The sequence below is a fragment of the Plenodomus lingam genome (assembly GCF_022343315.1).
Source record: "Plenodomus lingam strain CAN1 chromosome Unknown contig_23, whole genome shotgun sequence".
In the NCBI taxonomy this organism is placed as follows: Eukaryota; Fungi; Ascomycota; class Dothideomycetes; order Pleosporales; family Leptosphaeriaceae; genus Plenodomus; species Plenodomus lingam.
Window position 1 is genome coordinate 1,263,122 of NW_027093940.1, and position 14,219 is coordinate 1,277,340.

A 14,219-nucleotide genomic window follows, 5' to 3' on the forward strand; every position below is an offset into this window, starting at 1 on the left:
TTGCTCAGCCCTATCGCCTTTTTCTTCACATGGCAAAATCCATGAGGTCAAAGCCGCCTGTTCCTGTGTTCTGCGTTTTGCTCTTTTCCAGCATTGCTTGCAGGCCGCCTTTGCGAGCCTTTTGCCGCTGCTTGCTGGTCGCGTTTGCCGTCTTCATGGCTGCATTGTCGGCAAGCTTCCTGGAAACCGTAACTTCTGCAGCAGGCTCTGGCTGTGCGTGAGCTCTCGACCTCCTGATCCGTCTTGGTGGTTTTGGTGGCAGTGTTTGAATGGTCTCTCGATGACATCTCAGGCATTCAAGTGCAGTCTTGCGCTCTGGTGCAATATTGACTTTCTTGCTATCCTTGCCCTTTTGGCTCCCGCCTCCTCTTGACTGAGACCGAATCGACGTTATACATGACCATCCTGGGATCATAACATTGCCGCATGCGCCGCATATACTACGACGATACGCATCGACTTCCTTTGGCGCAATTTCTAGCTCCGCGTCTCGAACCACTTGGTCGCGCGCTCTTCCGAGGAAAGACGCCGCTGCCGGCGAAGGAACTGCGAGTAGATGAGCAGCTTCCTGGAGAAACTGTGCTCTACGCTGTTGCTCTAATTGAGCCATGGTTGATGTGGGCCGTCGATGACAGTGTAGAGGTTTGATGGGCTTCACGTGCTTCTTGCACATGAACACCCCCCAATCCATCAGGTGGAGGGCTCTGGAAATAATGACCGACCTCCGACGCTAATGCGAGTCCGTCGCGCTTTCTTCGACCTTTCAACCTCACCACTTCTTGCGCCTTATGTGCTATATACAGGATCATGTCAATGTGGTATCTTGACTCATTGCTGACCTTGGACTAATAACTCAGGCTCGCAGTCGCAGTCGCAGTCGCCATGGCATCTCCAGAACTACTCCTGAAACAAGGCCTACGCATTGCTGTGGAAGGCTGTGGCCATGGAATACTGAACGACATATATGCTTCTGTGGCAAAGGCTTGCAAACTCAAAGGATGGCCAGGTGTTGATGTCTTGATTATTGGCGGAGACTTTCAGGTACGCAAAGCAACAGAAGCAATCCGATCAGTGGCTAATCATACAGGCTGTCCGCAATGCTTCCGACCTGAAGGCTGTGTCAATGCCTGCCAAATATTATGCGATGCACGATTTCCACGAGTACTATTCGTGCGCACGAAAGGCCCCGTACTTGACCATATTCATTGGAGGAAACCACGAAGCCAGCAATTACCTGTGGGAGCTCTACTATGGAGGATGGGCTGCGCCAAATATCTACTACATGGGCGCTGCCAATGTCGTTCGACTTGGGCCCTTACGGATCGCAGGATTGTCGGGTATTTGGAAGGGATACAATTACAAGAAACCCCACTACGAGCGCCTGCCGTACAACAGCGACGATATCCGAAGCATATATCACGTTAGGGAGCTTGATGTGCGCAAATTGCTGCAGATACGATCACAGGTTGACATTGGCTTGAGCCATGATTGGCCGCGTGGTATCGAATGGAAGGGCAATTACAATCAACTATTCAAGTGGAAGCCCGACTTTGAACAAGAAGCCAAGGACGGAACTCTTGGTAGCACCGCCGCACGAATCGTTATGGAGCGTCTACGGCCTGCGTATTGGTTCAGTGCGCACATGCACGCCAAGTTTTCCGCGATCTGGGAGCATGCAGATACGCGCAACGGGCCGAATCATACGATCAACGAAGCATCCGATGCTAGCATGAAGAACGGCGAAATTGAGCTTGACTTGGAAGACGATGGGCCAGCGCCAGCACCAAAGAACGATGCTGAGATCGATCTGGACATGGACGACGAGGATGCAACGCCATTGCCGGTCCAGGCGTCATCAGGAAATGCGGAGCCATCGAGTAACCCCGATGCATCGGAGATTCCTGACGACGTACGACAACTCTTACCGGAGTCATTCGCACGTCCAAAGGCCGAGATGATACCAACTTTACCCTTTCCTGAAGATATAACGAACCAGACAACCCAGTTCCTAGCGCTCGACAAGTGCTTACCAAAAAGAAGCTTTCTCCAGCTCCTCAGCATTATACCACACAATCCCGTGGAGGTGCATCGCCCGTTGCGATTGCAATATGATCAAGAGTGGCTAGCCATTACCCGTGTCTTTGCGAATGAGCTAGAGGTTGGTGATCCGTCTGCACAAGTTCCTGCAGACAAGGGGGACGCTGCCTACAGACCGCTCATTGAGGAGGAAATGCAGTGGGTTGAAGACAATGTGATTGGTCCGGGGAAGATGACGATTCCGGATGACTTTGAACAGACTGCACCAGTATACCAAGCTGAATTGGGGATTCACGTGAAGGACTGGCCAAAAGAGTATAGCAATCCACACACACAAAGGTTCTGCGATTTGCTGCAGATCCCGAATGCATTCCATTCGTCAGAGGAAGAGCGGAGTCAATTGATGCAAGCTGGTCCTAGATCGGAGCAACAGCGCTCCAATCGAGGGGAAGGTGGACACAGAGGCGGGGGCAGAGGTCGCGGAGCCGGTCGTGGATGGGGTCGTGGCAGGGGCAGAGGCGGAGGTGGAGGTGGAGGGCAGCAAGGCATGGGGCGAGGTGGACGTGGCCGTGGCCGTGGACGTGGCCGTGGCCGTGGACGATGACATTTGGCATTGAACAGTCAGGACCACGATTACAGATACCAATCTGACATGCAACGCCTACTCCAAGTGTACAATAGACAGAACCGACAGCTGACAGGCAGAGGATCATCGACCGATACCTACCCGACAAAACGGGGCTAGCGGCCGATGCTTCCACCAGGTAGATGGAGTATGTAGTAGTACCACATAGCTACTCTAGAGTACGGTGCTCCTGCTCCCGCCATCGGCCTGTACTATCCAAAGCCAGGATGGACAGGACGAAGGGCGCAAATGAACAAGCCCGGCTTTGTCAGAGTCAGCCAGGCCCACACGGGTGCGGGACTGGTTGCTGCAGGACCCTGCGCGATGATGTCGTGGATTGTCCGATGGAAATTACATGGGCGCACTCGTGCGGGGCATGTCGACCAGCCTTTTTCGTGTGTTGCCCGGTAGTGAGTGACTGACAGCTGGTTCCAACCGCCGTCCGTCTCCCACGACAAGGCCGCGACTGGGTGAGCATTTGCAGCCAAGAGCGAGGCTGTGGAAGCAATGGTTCCTCGTCATACGTCATGGGCCGCCACAAGATGAGAAAATGTCGTATCGCACAGGGGCAGAAGAAAAGACTGCGGATTTTGGCTGCATGTGACGGCCGCTGTCTGACTGCCGGTCACGCTATGGGATTGGTCGAGAGTGGTGACACAAGTTTACTCTAGTAGTAGCAGTAGTAGTACTCTAGGTAGAGTAGTGGCAAGTGGTAGTACGCTATGGGGGTTGTCCTAGTACTCTAAGCCTGAAGATGACCCCGAAGGTCTGCTCTGTAGAGTAGTACTTTATTGGATGGCTTGGCGGGTTGTGGCGAAAGGGTTGCGCATGCTCGTCTCGTCTATAACTGCCACGACTTCCCGGCTGCAGTCGGTCCTCTGGCGCAGATGACTGGGTGCAGAAGGTGTTGCGCACATGACTTGATACAGAAGGTGGAGGCAAATGCGCGCATGTGCCTACTGTGGTATATACTTGTACTATTGTAGGCATGTGCCGTACGTACAGGTATAGTAGAGTACTTGCAGAAATTGTGTTGTGTGGGTCGCAGATGCATCGGCCAGGGACCTAGTAGTACTGCTGTAGTACGACAAGTACATGGAGGAAGGGGGCAAGAGAGAGAAAGAAAGGCTTGCGTCTGCCATCGGCGTGGAGGACCAAAGACCGAAGAGCTGGGCCAGACTCTTCTTGCAGGGACGCGAGGGGATGATGCTATTTCGAGACGGTGAAATGCACAATGCGGTGCGGCGTACTCTACGACGGTAGGGGTGGTGGCACGCCGTTGGGCACGACAGGGGCCGCTCACACAAAGGGTTGCAAGGAAAAACAGGCGGCGTGGTGTCAGCAGCCGTGGTCCAGCCCTGGGTCTGCCAATTCGCCAATTCCGCCAATCTCCGCCAACCGCCCCTTCGCCTAGAGTAGTCCGATGACTGTGTATAGTACGTAGTAAGTAGAGTAGAGTAGAGTAGGCATCTTCCATCTTCCCACCCGAACCCGCCATCGTCAATCCCTGGCTTTAACGATTCCCCCAGAGATCGGCACTCCAGAGACCCTGGGCCGGCTGGCCTGCCCCCCCAACGTCCGACTGTGTGTCCACATGCACTCCCACTCCTACTACATTGACCTTTGAGAAATATTTAAAACTAAGCTTCGCCCTCACATGCGAACGGCTCTGGTTCCCGTAATCTACCATAGATCCTCACTTCAAACCACCATCGGCTCTCCTTCTTTCTCAGGCAAACAACCTTTGCAGCCCGTATACTTTGACTCGTCGTAGCCTGGAACCATCAAGAGAAAGCACGCCACCCTACATAAACGTCATCCCTATATCACGTGCATCAATACCATCCTCCTGCCCATTGGACTGGATACAAGTACCCCCCATTCTTCCCTCCTCTGGACCTGCCTGTTTGTATTCACACCCGGCAAACAACTACACACCTACACTCCTGCAATGGCCTCTCGGTTCGTTGAAAACCTGGACACGGTCTCAACCATCTCCCACCCTCATCTCAACGTCTCACTAGAAGACATCCTTGCCGAGGAAGGCCGTAAGCGTTCATCTTCTCAGTCGTCAGAGAGTTCGCAAACCGCTGGCCGCCGATCGGGAAGCGAGTCGGTTGCAAGTCCCACATCGCCCACCAACGAGAACAAGATGGACACCATTCGCAGGCGCGCTTTTACTCTTGGCAGCAAGAAGGGTCGACGAGCATCGTGAATGAAAGGCCACTGTCAGCATCAACAACAGCAAGCACATGTCACATTCACCTTTACCATCGTCGAAAACACACGATGAGGATACCCATCTTATGACCCCCTCAACCCAGTATTGGAAGAGCCAGGTACCCCATGATAGCTTTTGAGCCGTGGAAGGAACTCCCGTTGCCAGTATGCTCAACACGACCCTCCGCGTGGAAGATGACAACATCTCTAGGATACGTATACGCCAGTGCAGGTAACGTCGGTCGTCCTCGAAGTCATGGGCCGATTGAGCACCGAATCTGTACGCCGGAAGGCGGGACTGCTGCTGAAGGAGGTAATGGATTGGGGGAGATGGACATGGTTTCAATAGAGGCGTGCATCCCAGCAATACCTCCATACACATACATAATACATCAAGTGAAAACATGCATTACCATCACCCTTTTGAAATGGATCTTTGCAAGCGAGGGTTGACGCATGCTATGAGACATATCTCGAGACTTGCACCTTCCGCGAACGGGCACAGAGAAAATGTTCCTCGCCAAAGTCGTGACTGCTAACCACGGCAACAATCCAATCGAGCACCTCTCGTCAACACCGTCACTCTCACATCCATCACTCTCACATCCATCACTCTCACATCCATCACTCTCACATCCATCACCCTCACATCCATCACCCTCACATCCATCACCCTCACATCCATCACTCTCACATCCATCACCCTCACATCCATCACCCTCACATCCATCACTCTCACATCCATCACTCTCAAATCAGCACTCTGTCCTCTCGCACACACACCCAACCGCCGACTTCCTAAAACATATATTCCTATCCCACGTATTTATTTGGACAACGACATGACCACATCCACCACCCCAAACCTCATTGCGACACTCGAGTCCTACCTTAATCCCGCCCTCACGATAGACTCCAGCTCTGCTACCCCAGCCGACAAGACCCTGCCCGCCCTCCACCTTCTACCCTCGTCCACTCTGTCCAAACTCCGTAATCTCGGTCCGGCTCGCGTGAAAGATATGCGTCTCGTTCTCGGCCAGGCCCGCCAGGTCATCTCGCATGTACCCATATCAGCATCACCGCAAGTGTGCGCGCGGTGCAATGATGCGTTGTACGCGGCGGTACGGCTCAATGGTGAGAGATTTTCGGGGCTGGCGATGTTGCCGGGGGGGAGAGGTGAGGGGAGAGAAGCAGCAAAGGAGTTGCAAAGATGTGTTTCCAAGTATGGGTTCGTGGGGGGTGTTGTTGGGCTGAAGAGAGGGGATGGTGGAGAAGGTATAGTGAGCGATGGGGGATGGGAGGAGGTCTGGGGAACGGCGGTGAAATGCAGGGTGCCCATTGCCCTGAGGGAGTTGTGGCCGTCGAGTGCGGAGGTAAGATACCACGACTACAGTCACACAAGAAAAGGCCGAGTTGATGAAGGACTAGATACCAAACTACCAGCGCAACCTACCAGACACTGCCATGGCTCCCATCCTCACGCACCTACATACGTGTCATTCTGCCTCGCCTCTACCATTCCTCCATATTTACCTTGGCGGCATCTTCGATCGCCATCCCAGCCTCCGTCTCATCCTTTGCCATCCAGGCGCGCTGCCTTCCCTCCTCCCGTGCATCGAGAAGCTGCTGTCGAGCATCCCTGAAGCAGATAAACCCAAACGCTCCTACCTCGACGTCTGGCAACACAACATTTACCTTTCGACGGCAGACGTGCAAGAAATGTCCAGCATGAGATCTTTGCTTGAACTGATTCCCATGGACAGGGTCCTGTACGCCAGCAACTATCCACTGGAAGAGAGGGGAAGGACACTAATGGACGAGCTGCGCGAAAGCGGGTTTTTGACAGAGACGGAGTGGGAGAGGGTGGCTTGGGAGAATGCGGAGGCGCTTTTCGGACTGAAGAAGTGCGTGGAGAGCAAAGAGGGGATGAAGCAGAAGAGTCTGGCAATACCTGGGATAACAGTTTCGTATTCTACAGGGATCACCGAGTGAGGGAGAAGGAGATCTTGTGAGCGTTGGGTTAGTGGGGGAAGAAGATCATCAAGACCTATAAAACCAGTGGCCAAGCACACAACATACAACGAGATTTTTCCATAGATCATGGCCCCATGCATTTTCGTGGTCTATTTCAACGCCGCCCAGATCATCATGACGCTAAACCCTTTGGTATCTTTCCCAAACGTCGCAGCACTGCATGCACACATTGTCCAGTCATCTTCCCCCACACCCCTGCAACGCTTCATTTCTTGCCAGACTTCTTGATGCCCTGCGAGCCCGTGTTTAGAGGGCCTTTGCCCTTGCCCACCGTCTTTGCGAGTTCAGCTTGCGCTTTTTTGTCTATTCGTGCCCCAAGAAAAGTGTATATTAGTGGTACTGTATTTTCAGCGTCCCCCTTGTGGCCCTTGTGGGGGGCGGCAGTCGGGGTATCAAGGGAGATTGTGGGCTCGTTTTTTTTTCTTCTTTTCCTTTTTTTGGGTCTCCGTCGAGACAGGGAGGATGGGATGGGATGGGACAGGATAGGATGGGATAGGACAGGATGCAAACGTACCAGCAGCAAGCTTAGCCTTGTGTGCCAGGTCGTCCTCGTCGAGTTCCTGAGCCTTCTTCTTGGGCTTCTTGTTATGGATCGGGTTCGTACCAGCTGCGCGCCTGCATGTTAGCCTGCGTTGCGTGGGAGATGGTGGGGTGGTATGAAGGGCAGGGACAATGTCGTGGCCGTGTTACAACATACCTCCTTGTCCAGACGGCATCTTGCAGGCGTGTTTGCGAGGCGGTTTACTTTGCGGAACAAAATTGTGGTTCTGGACAATCGTATTGGAGGAGAGACGGGGGCCGGGAAGGTTGCGGGCGGTGAGGGGCGCTGCCCAGGTGTCTCTGATGGGTGAGGGAAAATAAAAGTGGGATGATGCTGCGCCACTTGGGCGGATGTGCGTGGTCTTGTGGTCGTTGGTGGTGGCTGAGGTTGGAAGGCCACGTGATGTAGGCACGTGATTCCACGTGATTTTAGCCACGTGCCTGATCTGTTGGGCGTACTATATGGATACGGTGTTATACGTGGGCAACCAGTAGATTTCAGATTGATTGAGGCAACGCACGCGCGCCGGTCCAGAGAAATACCGCAATGCAACCACAAAAGCCACCGTCATGTTGTTTCTTCATCGTGCACAATCAATGACGGCACTGACTCGGTGTCTACTCTACCTGCGCATGCAACTACATGGTGAGACAAAAGTGTGGCCGGTAGGTACCAGAATCGCAAGGGAGTACATGTATGTACAATATGGCTGTACGGCGGACTCAGTTCGGAAATTTCAGGAACGCGGCAGCATGGCTCTTGTTTGTGGTTCAATGAAGGGTATCAGGGATGTTGGCGGTTTACAGCAGTTTACAGAGTGGTGACTTTCATCGACTGTCTGTACGCAGGCGAACCCAATATCGATGCGGCCGATCGACGTGTAGGTAGCATTCCCGTGTGCGTGCGCCTCCCAGCAGTTGAACACGACCGTCCGTCATGTCAGGTTATCGACCCACCGCTAGATAGTAGTTACTCCACACCCGCTGCTGATAAGAAACTCCCTCATGGCCCCATGAAGCCTCACACATGGTCTTCTGTTGCACATATCCGAGGAATACAAAAATGTGCGAGAAAGAAGAACAAAAAACAATTCAATAACTCTGTAAGGTGGCTTCGAGTATGTGAGAAGCGGGCTGACTTGCACTCGCAAGAGAAATAAGCAAGCCCAGAGAAAACGCCACATGCTTTGTTTCGCCGCGAGACGAAGCTTGAGCTGCTTACCGTGGAGACCAAAAAAACAAAGCCAACTACCAATTCGGGTCGACATCTCCGCTAATCCTCGCTCTTCCGGGGTTAGTCACGGCGAGCTAAGCGTGTCTTCGCCCATGCTTTCGCAGTTCGCAGGGCCCCCTTTGCCCGCAAGAAGAAATTCTCCCCTCGATGCACACGGCCGCTGTCGTTCGTGTCATTCGTGGAAAATCTAGAGAGCGGGCTTGCATACAGTAGGTGGAATCCTGACGCCCGTCTCAAACATGGTATGGGGCCCCAGATTCGCAGTGAATGGAGTAAACGACGCCCAGCTTGGTGGGAATTGGCACTAGGGCAAGCTTTTGAGGCGGCATTGGCAAGGTGATTCGTGTGAATAATGTTGACGAGGTGATATTCAGGCCATGCTAGAAACCGGGGTTGGGCGTTCCTAGCCCATGGGGTACGGGAGGGTATGACAGGGTATGATAAAGTGGGAACTGCTTGCCCCTGCTATCTAGAAATAGCTGTGTATATATACTGGTACGGTGTCCCTACTAGGATTTCTCCTCGTCTTTGGTCAAACTACCGACCTCGCTGTGGAGTGGAAGCCAACCACTCGCCGTCAAGTACAGGACGCTCTTTAATTCTCTAGGTCAAGTCTGGAAGAACAACGGTCAAGATGGTGGACAAGACAAGAGTGTACAATTGGTATGCATACCTCTTTGTTGCATGACTGGACTATACTGACATCAACAGGTACATTTCGCTCGTTGCAGCGTCATGCATGGTGCTCTACGGTTACGATGCGTCTGTGTTCAACGCGCTTCAGAACTCGAAGCACTGGATTGCGTATTACAATAATCCCGGCCCCAACATCATCGGGGCTATCAACACCTCGTACACCGTCGGTGCAGTGGTAGCTGGTTTCTTCATGGGCGGTCCCCTTGCCGACTATGCTGGTCGTAGGGTCGGTATGGCTACCGGCGCGGTGGCCGTCATAATCGCCACATTTATGCAAACATTTGCCCCCCGTGGACAAATTGCCGTCTTCATCGCTGGTCGTGTTCTCATCGGTATCGGCCAGGGTCTAGCACTGAGTAGGTTGACGGAAGATAGATGAAAAGAAATGATGAAGCTAATCGTTGCACAGCGGCTGGTTCCATCTACATTGGTGAACTGGCGCCCTCGGAGATCCGTGGAAAGATCATGTCTTTCTGGCAAATGTTCTACTCGGTCGGTGCCTTCATCGCCTACTGGATCAGTTTCGGGACCTCGAAGCACCACAAGGGTCTCGGCGAGTGGGACTGGAAGATGGTGGTCATCTTCCAGCTGCTTATGCCGTTTCTCATCGTCTCGCAAGTCTTTTTCATTCCAGAGTCTCCACGTTGGTACGTGCAAAAATCGAGGAATTACGAACAGGCACGCCAGTCTCTGCGCCGTGTCCGCGAGACCGATGAGGCTGTCGAAGAGGAAATCACCACGATCCGTGAGGCCATTGAGTTTGAAGCCGAGGCCATCTCCTCTGGTTACTCTGCTCTCTGGAAGGACAAGTCTGTCCGCAAGAGGATGTACATTGCCATGATCATCAACGGCGGCCAGCAAATTACCGGACAAGGAACACTCAACTCGTACAGCTCCATCATCTACAAGAAGGTGTTCAAGAACTCCGACACGATTGCTCTCATCAATGCACTCAACGCCACTTTTGGTATCATCTTCACGCTCAACGCCACCTGGACTGTCGATCGCTTTGGCCGCAAGTTCCTTTTTATTGTTGGTGGTATCGGCATGGGAGTCTGCATGTTGATCGCCGCCACGGTGGAAACGCAAACCCCAACCTTTGACGGCGCCAAGACTCAGCCCGTGGGAATTGCCATCGTCTTCATCATGTTCCTCTTCGCCTTCTTCTGTAAGCCACTCCCTTTGTCCTTTACGCCTCCCTGCCCCTATCCTATCTCGCAATGACTAACAAACCCGACCACAGACAAACCCTCCTGGGGCGCCACCGTTTGGATCTTCACGGCCGAAATCTTCTCCATGAACATCCGCGCGCAAGCCGTGGGCATGTGCTCGCAGACCCAAAACGTCGTAAACTCGATTGTCCAGCAATTCTTCCCCATTTTCCTCAAGAACGAGGGCTTTTATGCGTTTTACATGTTTGCAGGCATCAACATCCTGCTCGCGGTGTTTGTCTGGTTCTTTGTGCCGGAGACGAAGAAGGTATCGCTCGAGGAGATGGATGCTGTGTTTGGCGGGAAGAATCATGTTGTCGAGGGTGCGGCCATTGAAGCAAAGGATCCGACGAGGAATGAGAGTGTTGTGGTGGGTGGGGAGAAGGGGGTTGCTGAGAGGAGGGTATAGGGGGGTTTTATGAATGTATAATGTTCCATGGTATTGTTTTGTGTTGCTCGTTACGGCGGAGTTGGTACTGTGGACTCAGGAATGGTAATCTTGCTCCCTCCAGCGCCATTCATGATTCGTGCTTTGAAGGCAGCCTGGCCTAGAGTTGAGGCTAGCCCGAGTGGACTGTTGTCGGTCCATCCTATTTTCCAGCACTCTAGGTCCAGTCGGCGACTCATTGGAAAAGGCATGTGGCCGTACGCAGCAGCCGACGCAACCGCCTGGGCGACACGGCTTGAAGTTGGAGAGCAAGTACTTCTAGATGAGGACTGTGCCAGGCTTCGGAGCACGTGGACATGCTGGATTACCGTGGAAAGGTAGAGTAGGTAAGACAAAGAAAGACGTCAACAGAGGCTGCCGGCGGAAGAGGAGCGAAAAGAGCAGGGCAGGGGTCCAACTCTTGCTATGTGGCGCTGACTTGCCGGCGTTCGTGTGCGGGGCTAAAGACCGGGGAATCCAAAGGGACATTCAAAGCGAGCGCCCACGCGACCCCCAATTACTCTACATACACATAGCAAGTAGTCTTCGTACTTGTCCTACTCGTCGACTTTCAACTCTTAGGCATACACTGGGCAGATACTGCTCTTGTCTGTCTGTCCCCGCCTGCAGCCTCTTGCCAGCAATTGACCCCTCGGTACCTACGTGAGACCCACCCCGTCTTCTTCTCCCTCGACCACGCCTGCCCCTTCACATGCCGCCGACAACCGCCCTTTCTTTCTTTCCCCACCTCTTCCTCTTCCAACCCACGACATATCTCTCCAGTCTCTCACAAGACCCCATCCACCACCACACGTGCACTGACAGGCGGCCTGCAGTACTTCTCCGACCATGAACAAAGCGCAGTCACCGTACGATTCGCTACGGCATATTGCGCAGTACTACGACAACAAGGACTCCCACAACTCCGCACTGAGTCTCATCCTCACGCTGCGGCCTGAATGGAAAGACTCGCAGGACACAATTGAGTTTGTCCGATTTACCGATGGCATCACGAATACGGTAGGGAGCCCTTGCCTTTTGCCTGCTCTCAAGTGGACGTTCGAGTGGGCTTCGGCTAACACAGTCAACAGCTCCTAAAGGCGGTGAACAAGCTACCCGGTCTGTCCAAAAACGAGGTAGATGAGGATGCGATATTGCTGCGGGCATATGGCAAGGGGACCGATGTGCTCATAGACCGCGAGAGTAAGCAACGCTACATGAAAACATGGCCCGAGACTCACACGCCGTGCAGAGGAAACACGATCCCACTCCCTCCTCGCACGTCACGGCCTCGCGCCTGCTCTTTATGCTCGGTTTGAAAATGGTCTGCTGTACAAGTTCATTCAAGGCAGCGTGTGTGCGCCCGCTGATTTGCGACGGCCCGAGGTATGGCGAGGAGTAGCTCAAAGACTGGGGGAATGGCATGCTAGATTACCTATATCGAGCATTAGCAGCACATGTCCCGCACCATCACAACTCACTCCCACCAACAAGCGTGCCTCACTGGCAGCCATGGCCGAACTCACGCCAGGCAAGCCTGTTCCCAATGTGTGGACCACGATGCAGAAATGGATCGAAGCGCTACCAACAAGCACCACCGCGCAATCCATCCGCCGAGACGAGCTGATGACCGAGTTGGAGAGCCTGACCAAGATGCTGGGCGATACGCCTGGTGTCGGCGGCTCCAACGCGTTTGTCTTCGCCCATTGCGACCTCCTCTCTGGCAACGTGATCATCGAACCCGCGCCGACGTCTGCTGCGCACTCTCGCCGATCCAGTGCATCGGGGGGCTCTGAAGAACCCGAGACGGCAGCCTGTGTGTCTTTTATCGACTACGAATACGCCACGCCTGCACCGGCTTCGTTCGACATTGCGAACCACTTTGCCGAGTGGGGTGGTTTTGAATGTGACTACAGCGCCATGCCCACGCGCAAGGTCCGCCGTGCCTTTTTGCGCGAGTACCTGCGCAGCTGCAGCGCGCACCAGAACCGCAGCTACCAGGACGCCGAGCTCGAGGAGCTCTTTGAACAGGTGGACCGGTTCCGCGGCGTGCCCGGCTTCTACTGGGGCATCTGGGCCCTTGTCCAGGCGCAGATTTCGCTCATCGATTTTGACTATGCGAGCTACGCCGAAGTCCGTCTCGGCGAGTACTGGGCCTGGAAGAAGACGGTGACGGGCGAGACGAGCGGCGAGGAATCCGAACGGGAGAAGCGCTGGGCGCAGGAGGAGTGAAGGTTGAATCTGTCGTGGTTGTCGTTGTCGTGCTACTACTGCATCCCTTGTGCATTGAGCGGTTCCCCCTTTTTTTTGCTTGCTTGCTTGACCCTACGCATCCATCACCCCAAGACGCTTTTTCTCACACCTCTGAATCAGCGCTGGAGCGCTTCGACGATGTTATCTGGTGGGAGTTTCTTTTCTTCTTCTTTTCTTTACACCTTCATCATTATACTCTAGAAATATCGGACTTTCTTTTACAAGACGTTTAATACCACTTTTTTTGGCGCTCTTGAATGGAATTTTACGCTTTGATTGGGTTTGAGTGAGAGTGTGAGGGCTGGGGTGTGTGGTGATGGGGGATTTGGAGGGTTTGGGTTGGTTGGTGGGTACTTTGGGGGGAGGTGTAGGGGATGGTTGCAGTTTTTCCTGGGATAGGCAGTGGTGGGTTGTGGGTGGGGTTGTGATTGGGTTTGTACTGGTTTTTGCGTAGATTTTTGGTCGTGTTTGGGTTTTTGGTCGTGTCTACGGTTTCGCTCCTGTCTACCTTTTACCCCTCCCTCCCTCCCTCCCTTATCATCATCTAATCATCCCTATCAAGCCATCCCCCACGCACAATCCCGCAAGCACTCACACATGCATTTCCATATTTCTATAATCCTGAAATGTTGTATTGCGGTGTGGGGAGTAGCGCAGCGTAGGGCAAGGAAATCATAATGTAGGGATTTCTATACACATATCTACACACACATGTACGGATTTGTACTACTATTATTCCCTAGACGTACATGTTTAGCCATGATTGGGTAACACTATTTAACCCACCATGTCCTGGTTCATCCTATTTCAGCCTATTTCATCCGTTCCTAGACTCTGGACTCTGGACTCTAGACTCTGGTTAACAGTACAAGTACAACAAGTTCATGTCCGCTAGAGAAAGATGTGTATAGGGATATCTCTGAAACTGCTCAACCGATCGAC

General features: G+C 53.3%; 8 protein-coding genes across 8 annotated transcripts; 6 read left to right on the forward strand and 2 right to left on the reverse strand.

Moving 5' to 3' along the window:
• Positions 1-25: 25 nt before the first annotated feature.
• Positions 26-610, reverse strand: IAQ61_006159 (uncharacterized protein; the record flags this gene model as incomplete). The annotated part of the gene is made up of 1 exon (XM_003835761.1): positions 26-610. One exon carries the CDS (start codon positions 608-610, stop codon positions 26-28), a length of 585 nt encoding a protein of 194 aa, XP_003835809.1.
• Positions 611-1,123: 513 nt separating this feature from the next.
• On the forward strand, positions 1,124-2,641 carry IAQ61_006160 (uncharacterized protein; the record flags this gene model as incomplete). The annotated part of the gene is made up of 1 exon (XM_003835760.2): positions 1,124-2,641. The coding sequence occupies one exon, from the start codon at positions 1,124-1,126 to the stop codon at positions 2,639-2,641; it is 1,518 nt and encodes a 505-aa protein (XP_003835808.2).
• Positions 2,642-4,613: 1,972 nt separating this feature from the next.
• Positions 4,614-5,231, forward strand: IAQ61_006161 (uncharacterized protein; the record flags this gene model as incomplete). Its single annotated transcript, XM_066097078.1, has 3 exons — positions 4,614-4,873; positions 4,987-5,047; positions 5,115-5,231. The coding sequence occupies 3 exons, from the start codon at positions 4,614-4,616 to the stop codon at positions 5,229-5,231; spliced, it is 438 nt and encodes a 145-aa protein (XP_065953070.1).
• A 493-nt stretch (positions 5,232-5,724) lies between these two features.
• On the forward strand, positions 5,725-6,525 carry IAQ61_006162 (uncharacterized protein; the record flags this gene model as incomplete). The annotated part of the gene is made up of 1 exon (XM_066097079.1): positions 5,725-6,525. The coding sequence occupies one exon, from the start codon at positions 5,725-5,727 to the stop codon at positions 6,523-6,525; it is 801 nt and encodes a 266-aa protein (XP_065953071.1).
• A 76-nt stretch (positions 6,526-6,601) lies between these two features.
• IAQ61_006163 (uncharacterized protein) lies at positions 6,602-6,874 on the forward strand (the record flags this gene model as incomplete). The annotated part of the gene is made up of 1 exon (XM_003835758.2): positions 6,602-6,874. One exon carries the CDS (start codon positions 6,602-6,604, stop codon positions 6,872-6,874), a length of 273 nt encoding a protein of 90 aa, XP_003835806.2.
• Positions 6,875-7,121: 247 nt separating this feature from the next.
• IAQ61_006164 (uncharacterized protein) lies at positions 7,122-8,028 on the reverse strand (the record flags this gene model as incomplete). The annotated part of the gene is given in 4 exon segments (XM_066097080.1): positions 7,122-7,219; positions 7,431-7,523; positions 7,614-7,914; positions 7,927-8,028. The coding sequence occupies 4 exon segments, from the start codon at positions 8,026-8,028 to the stop codon at positions 7,122-7,124; spliced, it is 594 nt and encodes a 197-aa protein (XP_065953072.1).
• Positions 8,029-9,324: 1,296 nt separating this feature from the next.
• Positions 9,325-11,006, forward strand: IAQ61_006165 (uncharacterized protein; the record flags this gene model as incomplete). The annotated part of the gene is made up of 4 exons (XM_003835756.1): positions 9,325-9,353; positions 9,402-9,742; positions 9,796-10,554; positions 10,630-11,006. The coding sequence occupies 4 exons, from the start codon at positions 9,325-9,327 to the stop codon at positions 11,004-11,006; spliced, it is 1,506 nt and encodes a 501-aa protein (XP_003835804.1).
• Positions 11,007-11,406: 400 nt separating this feature from the next.
• Positions 11,407-13,981, forward strand: IAQ61_006166 (uncharacterized protein). Its single transcript, XM_003835754.2, has 4 exons — positions 11,407-11,687; positions 11,861-12,044; positions 12,116-12,227; positions 12,277-13,981. The coding sequence occupies exons 2-4, from the start codon at positions 11,874-11,876 to the stop codon at positions 13,254-13,256; spliced, it is 1,263 nt and encodes a 420-aa protein (XP_003835802.1). The 5' UTR covers positions 11,407-11,687; positions 11,861-11,873; the 3' UTR covers positions 13,257-13,981.
• Positions 13,982-14,219: the final 238 nt, after the last annotated feature.